This window comes from Manacus candei, unplaced genomic scaffold (genome assembly GCF_025592945.1).
Source record: "Manacus candei isolate 608988 ecotype Guabito, Panama unplaced genomic scaffold, ASM2559294v1 h1tg000223l, whole genome shotgun sequence".
NCBI lineage: Eukaryota > Metazoa > Chordata > Aves > Passeriformes > Pipridae > Manacus > Manacus candei.
The window spans coordinates 286,755-304,512 of NW_026138271.1; the positions used below are offsets into that span (position 1 = coordinate 286,755).

Here is a 17,758-nt window from a genome sequence, read left to right on the forward strand (position 1 = left end):
GATCAGCCCAGGCTCCTGCCTTGGTCCTCCCGGTGCAGCAAACGGGAGAGTTCACCGGCTCTGAGGCCCCACTCCGAGGCAGATCTGGGCACTGAGGTCCAGAAGAGCTCCAAGGGTCTCCCTCGGGATGGCTGTTTACAGGGGCACAAGAGAGAGGCCTTTATTGTTGTCATTTTCCATCCCGGCCACAATTCAGGGCAGGAACTTTTTTTCAAAGTTAAATAACGAAAACGTTGTTGTTTTTCAGGCAGCAAAGTCACTTCCCAAGGCTGTTTGTTAAAGCAGGAGCTCGTTATCCAGCACGAGTTCCCGGGAGCTCGAGAGCAGCTCGGCACGGGGGCTGTCTGTCGAGGGCTGAGGAGCATTTCTGAGCTCCCGGAGTGGCCGCGGGGGAGGAGGGAGGCACCGCCGGACGTTTAGTTCTGGGAAAACTCACGTTTCACTCAGGAAACTCTTTTCCTTTCAAATCAAGGCATTTCCCCCCTGTAACCCGCACATCCCCGGGGTGGGAATTGTCCCGGGAAAAAGTGACGCGGCGGCCGCGCCTCCCGGGGCAGTTCCCAGGCTGCAGCCCGGGCACAGCGCGGGCCGATCCCGCTGCGGAGCGTCCGCCCCATCCCGGCACCGGGGGGACCGGGAACGGCCGGGGGGAGCGACAGGAAAGCACCGCCGGGCCCAGCCCTGCCAGGGGCAGGGACACCTCCCACCAGCCCGGGTTGCTCCAAGCCCCGTCCAGCCTGGCCTTGGACACTTCCAGGGATCCAGGGGTGGCCACAGCTGCTCTGGGCAACCTGTGCCAGGGCCTGCCCACCCTGCCAGGGAAGAATTCCTTCCCAATATCCCATCTAACCCTGTCCTCTGGCAGTATGAAGCCATTCCCCCTGTCCTTCACTCCAGGCCCTTGCCCAAAGTCTTTTCCCAGCTTTCTTGAGTCCCTTCTAGGCACTGGAAGGGGCTCTAAGTTCTGCCCAGAGGTTTCTCCAGAAGGAACACTCCCAGCTTTCCCAGCTTGTTTCCAGAGCAGAGGGGCTCAAACTCTCGGAGCATCTTTGTGGCCTCCTCTGGACCTAAGTTTTTTGTGCTGGGGGCCCAGTGCTCCAGGTGGGAATGTCTCATGGTGGGAATGGCTCAGTGCCTGCCCTGCTCCCATCCCAGCACCAACACCCCTCATGGAGCACCCGGGTGGCTCCAGCCTCAGCCTGTGGGGATCGCTGTGTCAGTCACACACGTGGCCTCAGGGACGGCACAGGGACAGCAGCAGCATGACAGGTGCTGGGGAGGGATTTACAAAAATAAACAACCGAGGCAGCGGGATGGAATTCTGAGGGCAGGAGAGGGGAAGCTGCCAAGGGCAGCTCTGTTCCCTGGGAACAGCCGTTGGAGCCGGCCTGGAGCCAGTGACTGCTCTGCAAATCAGGAGCAGGTGAGAGAAAGGGACCTGGGGAGTCCCAGGAGAGGAATGGCCAGAGATGGAGCCCCGGGAGCTGTGGTGCTGCATCCCCCCACCCCTCTTGGGCTGCTCTATGATCTCAGAAATGCTCAGCAGAAACAAACAGCACCTGTGCTGAGCTGCTCTCGAGCTTATCAGAAACACTGCCTGTTCCCAGGAACTCGTGCTGGATAATGAGCTCCTGCTTTAACAAACAGCCTTGGGAAGTGATTTTTGTTGCCTGAAGAACAACCCAAGTGCAACAACATTTCTGTTATTGAATTTTGAAAGTAAGTTCCTGCCCTGAATTGTGCTGGAATGGAAAATGACAACAATAAAGGCCTCTCTCTTGTGCCCCTGTAAACAGCCATCCCGAGGGAGACCCTTGGAGCTCTTCTGGACCTCAGTGCCCAGATCTGCCTCGGAGTGGGGCCTCTCAGAGCCCCATTTGCTGCACTGGGAGGACCAAGGCAGGAGCCTGGGCTGATCCCCTACTCAGCCCTTCCCCCCTTGGGAAGGTGCAAAGGCACCGACGTGAGTCCTTCCCTGAGCTCAGGGGGATTTTTCACAGGTATAAACCTGTACATTCACCTGTACATACCTTGTACATGCACTGTACACACACCTGTACACACCTTGTACAAAGTCTTTAGCTCTGTGTGTGAGTGTGAATGTGCTACAGCAAATGTCCCAGAAATGTTGCTCTCAGATTCTTAAGTCCTTTTGATTCCTAAGTCAGGCCTCTACGTGAGTTACTGTTGTGCTACAGCAAATTCTATATGAATCTTTTGTTAAATGGTTTAACTTAAGCTCTTGATTCAGTGCTGTTAAACCTTTAGGTCTGAAATGTCATGCAAGTCCAGGGCCCAGTTTAGCAAGGGGGTTCCCTCCGACCCTTAGCGGGAGGGTCTCCCTTATTCCTTTGTATCCTTTCCTATCCTCACCCTACGACCCCCTCATTCCATGTAGATAATTTTTGGGTTGATTTTGGCTTTTACATAAAACTTCCTTTTGTCGATGTCTTTGCCGAGGGTTCTTTGAGCCACCTTCAAACTCTCATTCCTCACAAGATCTCTGACTGAGAAACTGTGGGATGAGAAGCCCTGGGAGCAGCAAAGGAAGAGCAGGGAATGTTTCTCAAGGTGTTTGGGAGAACATGGAGAGGTGGAAGCATTGGCCAGGGCTGGCAGCTGCCTAGGAGCATGCCAGGTGTGCTGGGATGGACTGGGCATCATGGAATCATGGAATCTTTTGGGCTGGAAAAGCCTCTGAGCCCACTGAGTCCAACCGCTCCCCCGGCACTGCCAAGGCCACCACAACCCATGACCTCAAGTGCCACATCCACACGGCTGTTAAACCCCCAAGGGATGGGGGCCCCACCCTGCCCTGGGCAGCCTGTGCCAGGCTGGACAGCCTTTCTCAGGAGGAATTTCCCCCCTGTCAAACCTAAACCTCCCCTGGCACAACTTGAGGTTGTTTCCTCTTGTCCTGTCACGTTACCTGGGAGCAGTGCCCGACCCCACCTGGCTGCCCCCTCCTGTCCCCCCGGGGTCCTGCCCTGCTCCCCACCTCACTCCTTGTCCCCAAACTGAGTCCCCCCAGCTCCCTCAACCCCCATGTCCAGGGCCTGACCCCCAGCTGGACTGTGCTGGGGACACTGGGAGGTGGGGACGCCAAGAGGTAGGTGACATTGGGACACTCCATCCCCAGAGGGTTCCCCTGGAGCATGGGTCGGAGCCAGAGCCATGGGAGATGAACAAAATGGTTTATTAACAGCAGGACCAGGACAGGGCCTCAGCCACGTGGGGAGGGGACTGGGGGGTCTGGGGGTGCCACGGGCAGGGACTGCGGTTCCTGGGGGTAGGGACAGGCAGGGATGGTGGCTGGTGGCATCTGGGGATGGGCAAGGACAGTGGCTTGAGGAGGTCTGGGGGTGGGGACAGACAGGGATGGTGGCTCGGGGGGGGCCTGGGGGTGCCATGGGCAGGGCTGTGGTTCAGGGGGCCTGGGGGTGGGGACAGGCAGGGACAGTGGCTCAAGGGGGTCTGGAGTGCTGCTGGCGCTGCCCCTGCCTGCGGCCGAGGGGTGACGGGGGCGTGAGGAGGGGGGCAGCGTGGGGGGGCAGGACAGGACGGAGGGGGCTTCAAAGTGCTTCCAGTCCACGTTCAATGCAACGAGGCAGGGGGGGAATCATATTCACAGCAGGGGAGAGCGGGGAACTGGGGGGGCGTGGTGACAACCCCCGTACCAGTGAGCCCCGTGGGGCAGGAACCGGGGCCACGCAGAACCACCGGGGGGGCACGATGAGAACAGCAACAAAACCGGCTACAGGGAGGGGGGGCTCGAACCCGGGGGGCTGCACGGGGCAGCAGGGCCGGGGGGAGCTACTCCTTGGCCCTGCCGATGATGGCGAGGATGTAGAGGAAGATGTTGATGATGTCAGTGTAGAGGTTGAGCGCGGCGAAGATGTACTCCTCGGGGCTCAGCGCCAGCTGCTTGTTCCCCAGGATCAGCTGCGTGTCCACCGCCAGGAACTGTGGAAAAGGGGGTGTCAGAGGGAGCCCGGGGCTGGGAGGCACCAGCAGCCCCCCTGTTCCCCCCCCAAACCAGCCAGGCACCCCCTGAGCACATCCTGTACCCCCTGTCCCCACACCTGCACTCATATCCTGAGTCCCCACCAAACCAGAGTGCCCAGGGGTCCTGGTGGCACTGGCCCCCCAGAATGGGGGCTCCTGCCCCTGACTCACGCAGGTGAAGAGCAGGGCCCCCAGCGAGGCGTAGATGATGTCCACGATGCGGTTCCGGATGAAGATGCAGAGAATGGAGAAGAGGATGAGCACGACGAGGCAGATGATGAGGACGCCCCGGCATGAGGTGAAGTCATACTTGGTCTGTGGGGAGAGGGGATCAGCAGAGAGGTCAGACCCCAGTTTGGAGCCCTCAGACCCTGCAGGAAGCTGAGTGGGGGTCATACACCCCATTCAGAGCCCCTCAAGAGCCAGCAGGGAGTTGATGGGGGGTTGTACTCCCCACTGGGAGCCCCCAGCTGGGAGCCAGGAGGGTCATACCCACAGTCTGGAGCCCCCCAGCCAGGAACCACGGGGGTTACAACCCCAATTTAGAGCCCCCCCAGCCAGGGGCAGCCCTGGCACTGACCTGCAGGGAGAAGATCACGACGGTGAAGCAGACGACCACGGTGATGCCGACGGCCATGATGACGGCGTCAGTGTCGTAGAAGCTGGCGATCATCCCCACCATGTAGGACAGGCTGACCGTCAGGATGGACTAGGGGCAAGGGGGAACCTGTCAGGCTGGTCAGCACCCCCAAACGCATTCTGCCACCCAGCATTCCCAAACCCACCGTGTGCCCTGGGCTCAGCACCCCCAAACTCACCCTGGCCTGGCACCCTCAAACCCACCCTGTGCCCTCCAGCCAGGCATCCCCAAACGCACCGTGTGCCCCCCAGCTCATCACCCCCAAACCTGCCCTGCTGATCACCCCCAGCTCAGCACCCCCAAACCCACCCTGCTGACCCTCCCAGCTCAGCACCCCCAAACCCGCCCTGCTGACCCCCCAGCTCAGCACCCCCAAACCCACCCTGCTGACCCCCCAGCTCAGCACCCCCAAACCTGCCCTACTGACCCCCCCCAGCTCAGCACCCCCAAACCCGCCCTGCTGATCCCCCCCAGCTCAGCCCCCCCAAACCCACCCTGCCGCATGCCCCCCAACCCACCCCACCATGTGCCTCCAGCTCAGCACCCCCAAACCCGCCCGTGCCCCCCCGGGCCAGCCCCCAGCTCACCAGGGACACGAGGTTCCAGGGGTGTTTGCGGCGGAAGTCGCCGCAGCAGCTGAGGACGATGAGGGAGATGAAGAACACGGCGTAGGACACGTAGTACGTCCACACGTTGCGCTGCACGAAGCCCCGCACACCTTTGACGAAGGTGAAGACGGTCACAAAGGCGAAGGTGACGGTCAGCTGCAGCGTGAGCACCAGGAACACCTGGGGACAGGGGCAGGTCACAGGGGGCCCCCAGCGCCCCGTGCACCCCCCAGAGCCCCCCGTGTCCCACCTTGCGGATGAAGGCCTGTCGGATGCTCTTGTCATCCCAGTGCGCCGATGGGAAGTCCTGGTTGTCATAGTAGGAGGGGGGCCCGTCCTCGTGGTAGGTGCTGTGCAGGGGGGCTGTGGGGAGGGGGGACATCACTGAGTGGGTAGGGCTGGAGGTCCCAGGGGCATCCCAGGGGCCATGAGGAGCAGGGCTCTCTGCCCCCCAAAGCCAGGTGTCACAGCTGACATGGCTCTGGGCAGTGTCCCCCCACCCAGGGTCATGGCCAGCACCATCCCCAGTGGGCAGGGCCCACCCGAAGTGCCCCCCAGGACATGTGGGTAGGAGCCAGGATCCACGGGGGGGTCCCTGTTGCCCCACTCAGGACCCCTGAGCTGTGTGACCTGCCAAACCCACCCTCACCGTCCACACAGCTGGGCCACAACAGGAACAGCGCTGCCAAAATGGGCCCCCCCTGCAGGGGAGCCCCCCAGGCCTGCCGTCAGTGCCCAAAGCAGGGGGCTGCTCCCCACACCTGGAGCCCCCAGACTCCAACAGGAGCCAGGGGGGAGGGTTGTACAGCCCATTCAGAGCCCCCCAGCAAGGAGCCGGGGCAGTTGTACACCCCCCTGGGAGCACCCCGCAGGGAATCCAAATGGGGGTCATACACCCCACTGGGACACCCCACACTGTACACCCATTGGGAGCCCCCAGGCGGGAGCCAGGGCGGCCATACACCCATTTGGAGCCCCCCAGCCTGGAGCGTACCCCCTGCCCCCCCCTTCCCTGGTACTTACAGTCCTGGTCACCGGGGACCATGGGCTGGGGCTGGGCATAGGGCGGCTGCCCGTAGGGGCCCTGGGGGTACGGCCCAGGTGGTGGGTAGGGCCCGGCGGGGTACGGCCCGGCGGGGGGGTACGGCCCCGGCGGCGGATACGGCCCCGGCCCCTGCGTGAAGCCTGGCTGGGGGTAGGGCGCGGGGGCGAACTGGGGCTGGGGGTATGGGGCCACGGGGTAGGGGGGCTGCGCGTAGGCTGGGGGGGCCGTCGGCTGCTGCCCCGCGAAGCCGTCACTCGTCACCAGGAAACTCTTCTCGTGGGACATCTTGTCCCGCAGGCTGCGGCCGCCTTTGTGCTGGGGGGGGGAGGAGAGGGGGTTAGAGTCGGTGTCATCATCCCCCGTGGCTGTCACTGTCCTTCTCATCACGCCTCTCAGTCATCACCCCCCCACGGCTATCGCTTCCCCACAACCATCACCTCCCCCCATCACCTCCCTCAGCCATCACCTCCCTATGGCCATCACCCCCTCCCCATCACCCCCACACGGTCATCACCCCCCTCCCCATCACTTCCCTACAGACACCAAACCCCCACATCTATCACCCCCCTCCTCATCACCACCCCCATGGCATCACCCCCCCATAGCCGCCACCCCCCTCCTCCTCATGCCCACGGCCATAAGCCCCTCATGGCTGTCACCCCCAATGGCCATTACCCCCTCTCCATTACCCCCCCATGGCTGTCACCCCCTTTCATAATCACACCCCCCCCACCCCCGACCCTCAACTCGCCCTTCAGGCAGCCCTGGGGGTCCCCAGCCAGTTGAGCACAACAATGTGGGAGTGAGTCCCTGTCCCCAGCACTGCCGGGATAGGGGGCACGTCCCGGCCCCCTCCACCCCGGGCCCGCACAAGATGGCGGCGGGGCCGTTGCCATGGCAACACCCCCTCGGACGGGGAGCGGTGATGTGCGGGGTCCGGCCAGCCCCCGCCCCACGTTCACCGAGGCCGGGCGGGGGCTGCGCTGCAGCCCCGGGGCCGCCCCCGCTCCCGGGGCCCGGTTACAAAACCGGGCAGTGCGGGAGCGGCGGCTGCGCCCTAAGCAGGGACCGCGCACTCGCCGGTGCGGTACCGGTGCGGTGCCGCGGCCTGGCAGTCGGCGGTACCGGGCCCGTGCGGTGCCGCTGCTGTCACGGTGCCGGTGCGGGGCCGTGCGCTGCCGCAGGGCCCCGGGCCCGGCCAACGGGCAGCGCCAACCGCAGCCGCCGCGTGACGGCCCCGCGCCCCGGGCGGGCGGCGGGGGACGGGGGGGGCTCGGCCCTGCGGCACCGCGGGGGCGGCACCGGGGGCACAGTGGGCCTGGGCGGCTCCCCCGGGGGGCACGGTGTGTGGGGGGCACGGGGGGCTCCCCCGTGAGGCGGGGGGTGTACGGGGGGCACCCTGAACAGGGGCAGGAGGCGCACCGTATGTGGCGGGTACGGGGGCACCCTGCACGGGGGGCACCCTGCACGGGGGGCACGGGCTGCAGGCGCCATGGGGAGTACGCTGCATGCGGTGCGGGGGGTTCAGGGGTGTCCGCAGCTCGTGTTGGGGGAGGCACAGGGTGCGGGGGCCCGCAGTACAGGGTACCGTAGGTGCAGGGGGTGTTTACATCACGGGTTGCGGGAACGCGAGGGGCACGGTGTGCAGGGGGCACGGCGTGCAAGGGTGGCCGCATCACGGGTTGCAAGGCGTGCCGGGGGTGCGGGAGGTGCAGTGGTGCCCGCAGCACGAATTGCGGGGTGCGGGGGTGCCCGCAGCAGGGGGTGTAGGGGGTTCCAGGGGTGCAGAGGTGCCCGCAGCAGGGGCTACGGGGGATGCAGCGAGGGTTGTGGGGGTGCCCGCAGCACGGGCTGCGGGAGGTGGAGGCGGGCGGGGGTGCAGGTGCTCCCGCATCACGGGTTGCGGGGGTGCCGCCGCCCGCCCCCCCGCCGGTTCTCCCGGAGCCCCGTAAGCCGCTTTGCCCTGACGCTCGGTAAAGCCCCGGCACGGCCTATTTACGGCAGCAGCGAGCCTAATCCCCGAGCGCTGCCGCGGGGGGGCTCCCAGGGGACCCTTCCCCCGTGTCCGCGCTCGCGGGGTCCCCCTCGGCCGCGCTCCCCCCTCCTGTTACAACCCCCGGCCCCCCCTCCGCTCCCCGCACGGAACCCGTGCGCTGCGTAATGCGGCAGCGCGGGGCGGCAGCGGAGACCCGCGCTCGGGGGCGGCGCCGGGGTCTCCGCGCCCCCTCCCACCGCCCGCCCCCCCGCCAGAGCCCCGGGACCCCCCGCGCCCCCCGCTCACCGGCCGGGCCGAGCTGCGCGGGGTCCGCTCGCTGCGCGCCGGGGGGCGGGGCCAGGGCGGGGCGGGGCCTGGGGAGGGGCGGGGCAGCAGCTGTGCTGGACCTGCCGCTCCCCGCGTAGGCTGGGGGTGGGGCTTGGCGGAGGGCGTGGCAGGTGGGGGCGTGACCCGCGGGAGGGGCGGGGCCTCGCCGCAGAGCGCCCCCCTGTGGCGGCGGAGTCGCGTCACCCACTCCACCCCGCCGTGTCACGCGTGGGGCCGGTCCGAGGTCCCCCGGACACTCCTGAGGCCCGTCACGTGTCCCCCGGTCACGCGTGGGGCCGGTCCGGGGTCCCCTGGGCACCCCTGGGGCCGGTCACGTGTCCCCTGGTCCCGCGTGGGGCCGGTCCGGGGTCCCCTGGGCACCCCGGGGCCGGTCACGTGTCCCCCGGTCACGCGTGGGGTCGGTCACGTGTCTCCCGGTTGCGCGCGGGAGCTGTTCCGGTGTCCTCTGGTGACCCGTGGGGCTGGTCACGTATCCCTGTGTCACTGTTGTCATGTACCCAAGTCAGTCGTGGGGCGGTTCCCTGGTCCCGTCCGGGGTCAGTTCCGTGTCCTTGTGTCACGCGTGGGGCCGGTTCCGTGCCCCATGGTCGCGTCTGGGGCCAGTTCCCCGTCCCGTGGTCGCGTGCAGGTGATGGTCACGTCTCATCTGGTAATATCTGGGGCTGGTTCTGTGTCTCCATGTCATCTGTGGGGCCGGTCCCGTGTCCCCGTGTCCCGAGTGGGACTGTTCCCGTGTTCCCAGGGCACGCACGGGGGTGGTCTCGTGTCCCCCTGTCGCGCGAGGGATGGTCTTGTGTCCCCCGGTCACGCGTGGGGCCGGTAATGTGTCACCATGTTATACTTGGGGCCGGTCCCGTGTCCCCCCGTCACGCGTGGGGCCGGTTCCATGTTCCCCCTGTCACTCATCGGACAAGTCCAGTGTCCCATTATGACGCGTGGGGCCGGTCCCGTGCCCGCTGGTCAGGCGTGGGGGACGGCCACGTGTCCCCGCGTCCCGCGTGGGTCCGGCCCCGTGTCCCCACCCCGTTCCCGCCCCCCGCCCTTCCCCTTCCCCTTCCCGCCCCGTTTCAGTTTCGTTTCGCTGCCGGGGCGGGGCCGCGCGAGGTCCGGTGCGTGAGGGGGTCCTGCCCCGGGGGCGTGGGGAGGGGTCTTGCCCTCGGAGAGGTGGGGGGGTCCTGCCCGGGCCGTGAGGGGTGTCCAGGGCTATGGGGGGGCTCTGCCCGGGGGGTGCAGGGCTGGGGGTGTCCTCGGTACGGAGGTGCGGGGGGGGGATGCGGATATGGGGTTTGGGGAGGGTTTGAGGTCACGCGTGGGTGCTGGGGGTGTCCTTGGTCCGGGGGTCACACCGGTGCTGGGGGGAGCAGGAACAGGGTGGGAAGAGGAGCTGAAGGGGATTCCATCTCGCCCCCCCAGTGTGTGGGTGTCCCGGGGGGTTGCTGGAGGTGCAGGGGGTCCCCCCAATGTGCGGGTGCCCCGAGACAGGGGGGCTGAATTGCAGGTGCTCCCCCTGGGGGTGCTGGCACTGGGGAGCTCCCCCCAATGTGTGGGTGCCCCAGGATGGCGCGAGGGGTGCTGGAGGTGCGGGGGGTCCCCCCTGACACCCCGGAGGAGCTGCTGGTCCTGTACTTCGAGAGCCAGCGGCGCTCCGGGGGTGGCCCTGTGCAGAGCTGCCAGCGCCTCGGCCCCCTCTTCTTCCTCACCTTCGAGGACCCCCAGGGTAAGTGCGGGGAGGGTCCCGGTTCTAACTGGGAGCGCTCAGATGGGGTGTGGGGAGTCAGTACCAAATGGGAGCACTGGGATGGGATGTGAGGGGTCACAGTCCCAATTGGGAACACTGGGATGGGGTGTGTGGGTGTCACAGTTCCAAGTGGGAGCATTGGGATGGGGTAGGGGGTTCCAGACCCAGTTGGAAGCACTGGGATGGGCTGTGGGGGATTCACAGTCCCAACTGAGAGCTCTGGGATGGGGTCTATGAGGGGTCCTAGTCCCAGCTGGGAGCACTGGGATTGGGGTGTTTGGCAGTCCCAGTTGGCAGCACTGAGATGGGGTGTGGGGGATGTCAGCCCCACTGGGAGCACTGGGATTGTGTTTGGAGGTCCCAGCCCCACTGGGAGCACTGGGATTGTGTTTGGGGGGTCTCAGTCCCACTGGGAGCACTGGTGAGCAGTGCTGTGTCCCCAGGGTCTGGGAGGTGGGGGGTGCTGGGTGGGCTCCAGTGATGCCCCCCCACCCCAGTGACCCCCACTTTCCCAGATGCACAGAACGTGCTGACCCGTGGCAGCCACCAGCTGGGGGGGTCCAAGCTGGGGGTGTGCCTGGCCCCCCCCTGGGACCCCACCCGCCTGCTGCTGCGTGGCCTCGACCCCTGGACCCCTCCCGAGCTCCTGGACCTCCTCCTGGAGACCCTGCTGGACGTCTCCCCTGGCACTGTCACGCTGTGCCGGGGCCCCGCACCCGACTGGAGGCTGCTGCACCTGCGGGACCCCCTCAGCCCCCCAGGTGGGACCGGAGACCATGGGGGGCACCAGGGCTTGGGAGGGTAATGGGGTGGGCATGCCGGGGGTGGGGGCATGGAGGGCCAAGGTGATAGGGCGGGGTTGCCAGAGGGTGGGGGGCAATGGGGTGGGGGTGCCAGGAGGCTGGGGATGCAATGGGGTGGTAGTACTGGCGGGCAGGGGGGCGATGGGCTGGGGATCTGAGAGCACCAGGGTGGTATTTTAGGGTGTGGGGTCCCCGTTGTCCCGTGGTGCCAGCGCCGCCCGTGCTGCAGAGCTGGCGTCGGCGGAGCAGCGGGCGCAGAGCCGGGGGCTGGCGCTGCTGCGGGTGCCACAGACCCCCGCGGTGCTGGTGCGGGCGGCGGGGCCGGCGCTGAGCCGGGACCTGCTCGAGCTCTACTTCGAGAACCGACGCAGCGGCGGCGGCTCCGTGCAGGAGGTGCAGCTGCTGCCGGGCGGGCACCGGGCCATTGTCACCTTCCAGGAGCTGGCAGGTGAGCCGGCAGGGACCTCCTCTGGTGCCAGGGGGAGCCGAGGGGCCTGGCTGGGCCACCGGCTGCCCATCTATCCGTCCCCCTGCAGCCGCGGAGCGGGTGCTGCAGAGGCCACACCGGCTGCAGGATGCGGTGCTGGAGCTCACCCCCCACTATCCCTTCCTGGAGCCACTGGAGGAGGACAGAGACCCTCCCCTGGATGTGGACCCCCACCCCCTGGACACAGCCCCCCCTCTGGACACAGCCCCTCTGCTGGACACAGATTCCCTGCCGGACACAGACCCTGCACCAGACACGGCCCCCGCAGTCCCGGAGCTGGCAGCACCGGCAGAGCCGCGGGCATCGCACCCAGTGCCAGTGCAGCCATCGGCTGCCCTCCCCAGCAGGGACAAGGACACAGAGGGGCTTGAGGCCATGACCAACCAGGGCCAGTGCCTGGAGCGGGTGTCAGTGGTGGCCCCAGAGTCGGTGGTGACGCCGGTGCCGGTGCCAGCTCTGCTGGCGCAGGATGAGGTGCTGGTGCCAGCGGAGCCGGGAGCGCTGCAGTACCTGCAGCGGCACTACCAGGACCTGCTGGGCAGCATCCCTGAGGTGTCCCTGCTGCCTCTGGAGGGAGGGGACATCGCTGGGCTCCGGGTGAGCTGCAAGCAGGGATCTGGACAGGGGTATGGGCAGGTGTGGGCAGGGGTGCAGGTGTGGTGTGGGCAGGGCTCTGTGCTGTGCTCCCACCTCCCCGTGCTCATGGCACATTCTGGCAGTGGCTGGTGGCCCCGTGGTGATAACTGCACTGCCTGCACTGCTGGCTGGTGAGTGGGGAGCCAGCCAGGTGCCAGTGCCCAGGTGCTGACACCCCACCCTTCTGATCACCTCCCGGCAGGTGAGTGGGGAGCTGGGCCGGTGCCAGGCAGCAGCAGATTTCCTTCAGAGCCTGCTGGGCTCCGTGGCCTCGCACCCCGTGACGCTGCACTTCCCTGGTGTTGCCCGCTTCCTGCGGGACCTGGACGGGCAGAGCCTCCTCCGGCAGCTGGAGAGCCGCTTCCAGTGTGTCATCCACCTGGATGGTGTCCCCTGGAGACCCCCAGACCCGCAGGTGCAGCCTTGTGGGGAGGGGGCTGGCAGGCGGGTGCTGTTGTGCCATAACAGTGCCGGTGATGCCATCCCTTGGTCCCCAAAGCAGGAGCTGGAGGAGCTGCTGCCCCTGAGCCGCCACTGGGACCCCCAGCCCTCAGCACCACACCCCTGGCACCAGGACCTGCCTGAGGGCGATGATGGTGATGCTGATGGTGACAGTGATGGCTTTCACTCCAGCATAGGTGAGGGGCGGGGCACTGCTCTGGTGCCCACTCTCTCGGTGCCATGGTGGGGTGAGGGGGCCGTGGATGCTGGTTCTTCCCCAGGCCGTGGTGGGGTCTCATGGTTGATGTCCTGCTGCTCCCACAGAGGAGATCAGGGAGCTGCTGGCAGCGCTGCGCCCTGGCGAGGCTGACGACCCTGGGGACCCCAAGGTGTGGCCTGATGCCATCCTCGGCAGTGAGCGGGACCCTGATGCCAAGTTCCCCGACACGACTGATGGGAAGGGTGCCGGGGAGCCGCTGCTGGGCACTGGGGTGGAGGAGGAGGCGGAGATGGCTCTGGCTATCCAGTATTCCATGGAAAACATGAGGCGTGAGGATGAGGAGCTGGCACGCGCCACTGCTCTCTCCCTGCGCTCCTACTGCCGGGAGCGGGAGCAGGTGGAGGAGGACGCTGGGCTGCTGGCCGCGCTGGAGGCCTCGCTGGAGGAGGCACTGGTGGCGGCAGACACGGCGCAGGTGACAGTGTTCTGCTCCTTCGAGCGGGACGTGTCGGAGGTGCCGCAGGAGCTGGAGCGGGCGCTGGCGGGGCGGCTGCGGGCGCAGGAGGTGGAGAGTGAGCGGCTGCGGGCGCTGCCGGCCGCCGGCCACCACGCGCTGGCCCTGCTGCAGCGCCGGCACGCCGTGCACCTCAGCCTGCGCGGCGGCACCGCCACGCTGCACGGCTTCGCCGAGTACACGGCCTCTGCTGCCCGCGACCTCGCCACGCTGCTGCGGCGCCGGCCGCTGCCGGAGCTCAGTGCCACTGCTGTCACCGCTGCCGGCACTGCTGTCACCGCTGCCGGCACTGCTGTCACTGCTGCCGGCACTGCTGCCACACGCTGGGTGCGCTGGGACCCCTCCGGCACTGTCGTCCCCTACGCCCCTGAGGCAGCAGCGCTGCTGGAGCAGGCCTGGCTGCGCCGGGAGCGCCGGCTGGACCTGGTGCTGGACGGGCGGCCCTTCACGGTGGACTTGGAGCGCATGGAGGAGTACGACATCGGCAGCGCCCGTGCCGTGCCTGTCTGCCGCAGCCAGCCCCCAGCTGAGAGTGCCCACTGCCTGCTCGGTACGTGCTGGTGCTGTGGGGCCGGCCCCGTCCTGTGCTGCGCCCGTGTTCACTGTGGCTGTGTCCAGCAGGGCTGGAGGTGCCAGGGCTGGAGGAGGAGGTGCGGCTGATGCCACTGGCCGAGGACTCGGAGGAGTTCACTGACACTGTTCACCATTTCTACGGGACACTGGAGGAGCTGCACAGCCGGATCAGCATCGTGCAGGTGGGTCTGGGGACACCGGACCCCTCGGGGTGCCCCCATGGCAGAGCAATGACGCTGCGGTGCCTGGCAGGTGCAGAAGCTGATCCACCCGCTGCTGTACAAGCAGTACCAGCTGAAGAAGGGCAGCGTGGAGCGGGCGTGTGCCGCTGGCACCGCCGCGGAGCGCGTCCTCTTCCACGGCACCACCAAGGCCTCCAGCCGTGAAATCTGCCTGCACGGCTTTAACCGCAGCTTCTGCGGCAAGAACGGTGAGCACTGGGCAGATGAGGGATGACGATGTGGGCACAGTGTCCTTGGTGTGGGAACAGAGGGGACCATCAGCATGGGAACAGGATGCTGATGTGGGTGTGGTGGTGTCAGCATGGGAATGGGGCACCAAGGTGGAAACAGTGCCATCAGCATGAGAACAGGGCACCAAGGGGGGCACAGTGCCATTGGCATGAGAACAGAGTGCCAGTGTGGACATGGTGCTGATGGCATGGGAATAGGGCACAGGCACCGTTGGCATGGGAATGGAGTGCTGATCCAGGCATGGTGACATCGGTGTGGGAATGGGACACAGCATGGAAACAGGGTGACAATGGGGGCACGGTGCCATTGGCACGGGAGCAGAGTGCTGAGGCGGGCACGGTGCCATTGGCGCAGGAATGGGGTGATCATGGGGGCACGGTGCCATCAGCACGGGAATTGGAATGCAGGGCCAAAGTGGTCACGGTGCCATCGCTGCTGAAACGGGGTGCTGCTCTGTGCCCGGCACTGCCAGCACAGGGCCCGGTGCCCCTGCTGAGCCCTGTCCCCACAGCCACGCTGTACGGCCGCGGCGTGTACTTCGCAGCGCGCGCGGCCATCTCGGCACGGGATCAGTACTCGCCGCCCAGCGCCGACGGCACCAAGTTCATCTTCGTGGCCAAGGTGCTGACCGGGATGTTTGCGGCCGGGTGGCAGGGGCTGCGGGCACCCCCACTGCGGGAGGGGGCCGAGGGCCCCCAGCGCTACCACAGCGTTGTGGACAACCCCCAGCAGCCCGACATCTTCGTCATCTTCAACGACACCCAGGCCTACCCCCAGTACCTGATCACCTGCCGCCGCAGGCACCCTCCCTGACCTCCCTGAGCCCCCTGGCACTGTCTTTGCCATGGGGGCACCCCCTGAGCCCCCTGGCACCGGCTCTGCCAGAGGGGCCCTCCCTGACCTCCCTGAGCCCCCCGGCACTGTCTTTGCCGTGGGGGCACCCCCTGAGCCCCCTGGCACCGGCTCTGCCAGAGGGGCCCTCTTTGACCCCTCTGAGCCTCCTGGCACTGTCTCTGCTGTGGGGGCACCTCTTGAGCCCCCCCGACACCAGCTCTGCCACAGGGGCCCCCTTTGACCCTCCTGGCACTGTCCTCGCCGTGGGAGCACCCCTCGAGCCCCCTGGCACTGGCTCTGCCAAGGGGGTACCTCCTGAGCTGTCCAGCTCCAGCTCTGCCATGTGGTCCCCCCTTGACCCTCCAGAGCCCCCTGGCACCAGTACCACCACAGGGGTTACAGTGTCCACCCCCACACCAAGTGCTCGAGGAGTCCCTGCCATGGGGGCTCAGGGGAATTCCCGCCCTGCTCAGGAGTCTCAGAGTCGGGGGGTCCCCACCTGGGCACATTCCTGGATGCCCTTATGCCAGGGCAGGAGCCCAACAGGAGGACTTTGGGATCACCAGTGTGACAGCAGTGAAATTGGGAATAAAACTGCAAATAAAACTGGGAATAAATTGGAGCCTTTTACAGAGCTGGGATTGAGGGGAGACTGGGGAGGGGGGTCCCAGTCCTGGCTGGGAGCACTGGATTAGGGGAGGTTATCAATCCCAACTAGGAGCACTGGGATTGGGGTGAGTGATGTCCCAGTCTCAGCTGGGAGCACTAGGAAGTGGGGCTGTGTGGGGATGCTGTGTCCCCCCGTGGGGTGGCTGGGCCAGGTGGTGACTCTGGGCCACCCCAGGGCTGGACCCGGTGCCTCCTGCATCTCTGCCTGCTTCCTGCTCCCTGCATCCTGTCTGCTCCCTTCCTGCATCCTGCCTCTTCCCTGCCTTCTGCCTGCTCCCCACTTGCTGCCTGCATCCTGCTCCCTGCCTACTCCTCTGTCCCACAGGCCAGCCCTGAGCTATGCTGGGGGATACCCGGGTGCCCACCCTGCAAATGTGGGCAGTGCTGGTGCCCATGGGATGGGACCCTCAGGCAGGCAGTGGGGGGGTAGGGGGGGCACAGCTCCCGCAGGCATCCCCACGTGCCTGTGTTGCCCCAGGTCACAGGTGGGCAATCGCAGGACTGGGGGTCTCGGTGGCACCCACACCCCTTTGGGGAGCCCACACGGGGTGGGCAGGGGTGTGACACCAGTGGCTCCGGCCCCGCAGGCACGGGCGGCTCCAGGGCAGTGTGCGCGCCGGCGTGTGCCAGCCCCGCTGACGTGTGCCAGCCCCGGGATCCCCGGGGGCACCGTGCCAGCCGTGCCAGCCCCGCGCACGTGGCACCGAGCCCCGCTCCCGGGGGAGCCGCCGGCGCACAGAGGTGAGAGGGACGGGGAGCACAGAAGGGGTCCTGGCCACGCACCCACCCCCCGGGAGGGCCCAGTGCCCCCCGCCCCGCGGGTGACCCGGGCGGGGAGCGCCCGGCGCTGCCGGTGCCAAGCGTGCCGGACCTTTGTCCCTTGGCGCCGAGGGGCCCGCGGGGCCCAGCGGGACTGAAAGGGGCCCTTTGTCCGGCTCTGGTCGGGGGATTCACTCCCTGCGCCCGTGCCTGCACCGGCACATGACCGCGGCGAGAGCGGCTGCGCCAGCACCGGATCCGGACGGACGGAGCGAGCGGCAGCCCCGGTACGGCCGCAGCGAGAGCGGGTTGGGGGGGCTGAGCTGGGGTCCTGTCGAGCTGGGAGGGGACCCTGACCTCGGCACAGCAGGTGCCACATTGCACTGCCCGGGTCTGGGGTCCCTGGGGGTCTTCACGCCACCCCAGCCTGGGGTCCTCGGTGGGTGCGGCTGTGCCGGGGCCCCTCGGCGCTGCCCCCGATGTGGCTCACGGGGGGCTGGGACGGCTGAACCGTGCGATGCCGCGCCAGCGGCTGGGTGTGGAGGGAGGCACCAGGAGGCACTGGGAGGCACCAGGAGGCATCGAAGCCCCCGAGCCCCCCCCACATATATGTGTGTGTGTGCATGTGTGCGCACGTGTGTTCCTGTGCGTGTGCACACAGCTGTGTTTGTGCTGGTGTGTGCCATGTGTGCCTACAGGCGGGCAGGGCTGGGCACATGCTTGTTCACCCGTGTTCACACCTGTGAGTGCACGTTTGGGCAGACACGTGTGCACACTCACATATGTGCATTCATGCACGTGCATGACTTGTGTGTACCGTGGGTGGGGCAGATGGGTGTGTGCACATTTGGGGTGTGGGTGTGTGTGTGAGTGCCTGTGCACACACGCGGGTTGGTGCATGGATGTTTGCACAGGTGTGTACCTGCAGGAGAGTGCACACATCTGCATGGGCACCCACACCCATCCGTGCTGCTGACTCTGTCCTGTGGC

The 17,758-nt window shown here is 66.8% G+C and overlaps 2 protein-coding genes across 6 annotated transcripts; one reads left to right on the plus strand and one right to left on the minus strand.

Moving 5' to 3' along the window:
- Window positions 1-3,173: 3,173 nt before the first annotated feature.
- GRINA (glutamate ionotropic receptor NMDA type subunit associated protein 1) lies at window positions 3,174-8,710 on the minus strand. 2 transcript variants are annotated; one of them, XM_051774778.1, is made up of 7 exons: window positions 8,580-8,710; window positions 6,277-6,613; window positions 5,504-5,616; window positions 5,233-5,433; window positions 4,586-4,714; window positions 4,177-4,320; window positions 3,174-3,963 (listed from the first exon to the last, which is right to left on the minus strand). In XM_051774778.1, exons 2-7 carry the CDS (start codon window positions 6,581-6,583, stop codon window positions 3,814-3,816), a joined length of 1,044 nt encoding a protein of 347 aa, XP_051630738.1. In that variant the 5' UTR covers window positions 6,584-6,613; window positions 8,580-8,710; the 3' UTR covers window positions 3,174-3,813. The 2 variants fall into 2 exon arrangements, with proteins under 2 accessions (XP_051630738.1, XP_051630739.1); XM_051774779.1 differs by lacking the exon at window positions 8,580-8,710 and adding an exon at window positions 7,050-7,203.
- A 798-nt stretch (window positions 8,711-9,508) lies between these two features.
- On the plus strand, window positions 9,509-15,471 carry PARP10 (poly(ADP-ribose) polymerase family member 10). Of its 4 annotated transcripts, XM_051774773.1 has the most exons (11): window positions 9,509-9,730; window positions 10,178-10,338; window positions 10,875-11,120; window positions 11,392-11,610; window positions 11,699-12,246; window positions 12,488-12,700; window positions 12,785-12,923; window positions 13,051-14,010; window positions 14,079-14,215; window positions 14,286-14,463; window positions 15,018-15,471. In XM_051774773.1, the coding sequence occupies exons 2-11, from the start codon at window positions 10,179-10,181 to the stop codon at window positions 15,317-15,319; spliced, it is 3,102 nt and encodes a 1,033-aa protein (XP_051630733.1). In that variant the 5' UTR covers window positions 9,509-9,730; window position 10,178; the 3' UTR covers window positions 15,320-15,471. The 4 variants fall into 4 exon arrangements, with proteins under 4 accessions (XP_051630733.1, XP_051630730.1, XP_051630731.1 ...); XM_051774770.1 differs by lacking the exon at window positions 9,509-9,730 and having other exon boundaries at window positions 9,806-10,338; XM_051774771.1 differs by lacking the exon at window positions 9,509-9,730 and having other exon boundaries at window positions 9,807-10,338; window positions 14,082-14,215.
- Window positions 15,472-17,758: the final 2,287 nt, after the last annotated feature.

What these genes read in the sequence shown, in the direction of transcription:
- PARP10 (XM_051774770.1), top strand. Translation starts at nt 10,161, where the DNA reads ATGTGTGGGTGCCCCAGGATGGCGCGAGGGGTGCTGGAGGTGCGGGGG. An exon ending in CACCTTCCAGGAGCTGGCAG is followed by an intron (nt 11,611 to 11,698) that starts GTGAGCCGGCAG and finishes GTCCCCCTGCAG; the next exon opens with CCGCGGAGCGGGTGCTGCAG. An exon ending in TGGCTTTCACTCCAGCATAG is followed by an intron (nt 12,924 to 13,050) that starts GTGAGGGGCGGG and finishes CTGCTCCCACAG; the next exon opens with AGGAGATCAGGGAGCTGCTG.
- GRINA (XM_051774778.1), bottom strand. Translation starts at nt 6,583, where the DNA reads ATGTCCCACGAGAAGAGTTTCCTGGTGACGAGTGACGGCTTCGCGGGG. An exon ending in GACAGGCCTTCATCCGCAAG is followed by an intron (nt 5,434 to 5,503) that starts GTGGGACACGGG and finishes CCCTGTCCCCAG; the next exon opens with GTGTTCCTGGTGCTCACGCT. An exon ending in GGGCCCTGCTCTTCACCTGC is followed by an intron (nt 3,964 to 4,176) that starts GTGAGTCAGGGG and finishes CCTTTTCCACAG; the next exon opens with TTCCTGGCGGTGGACACGCA.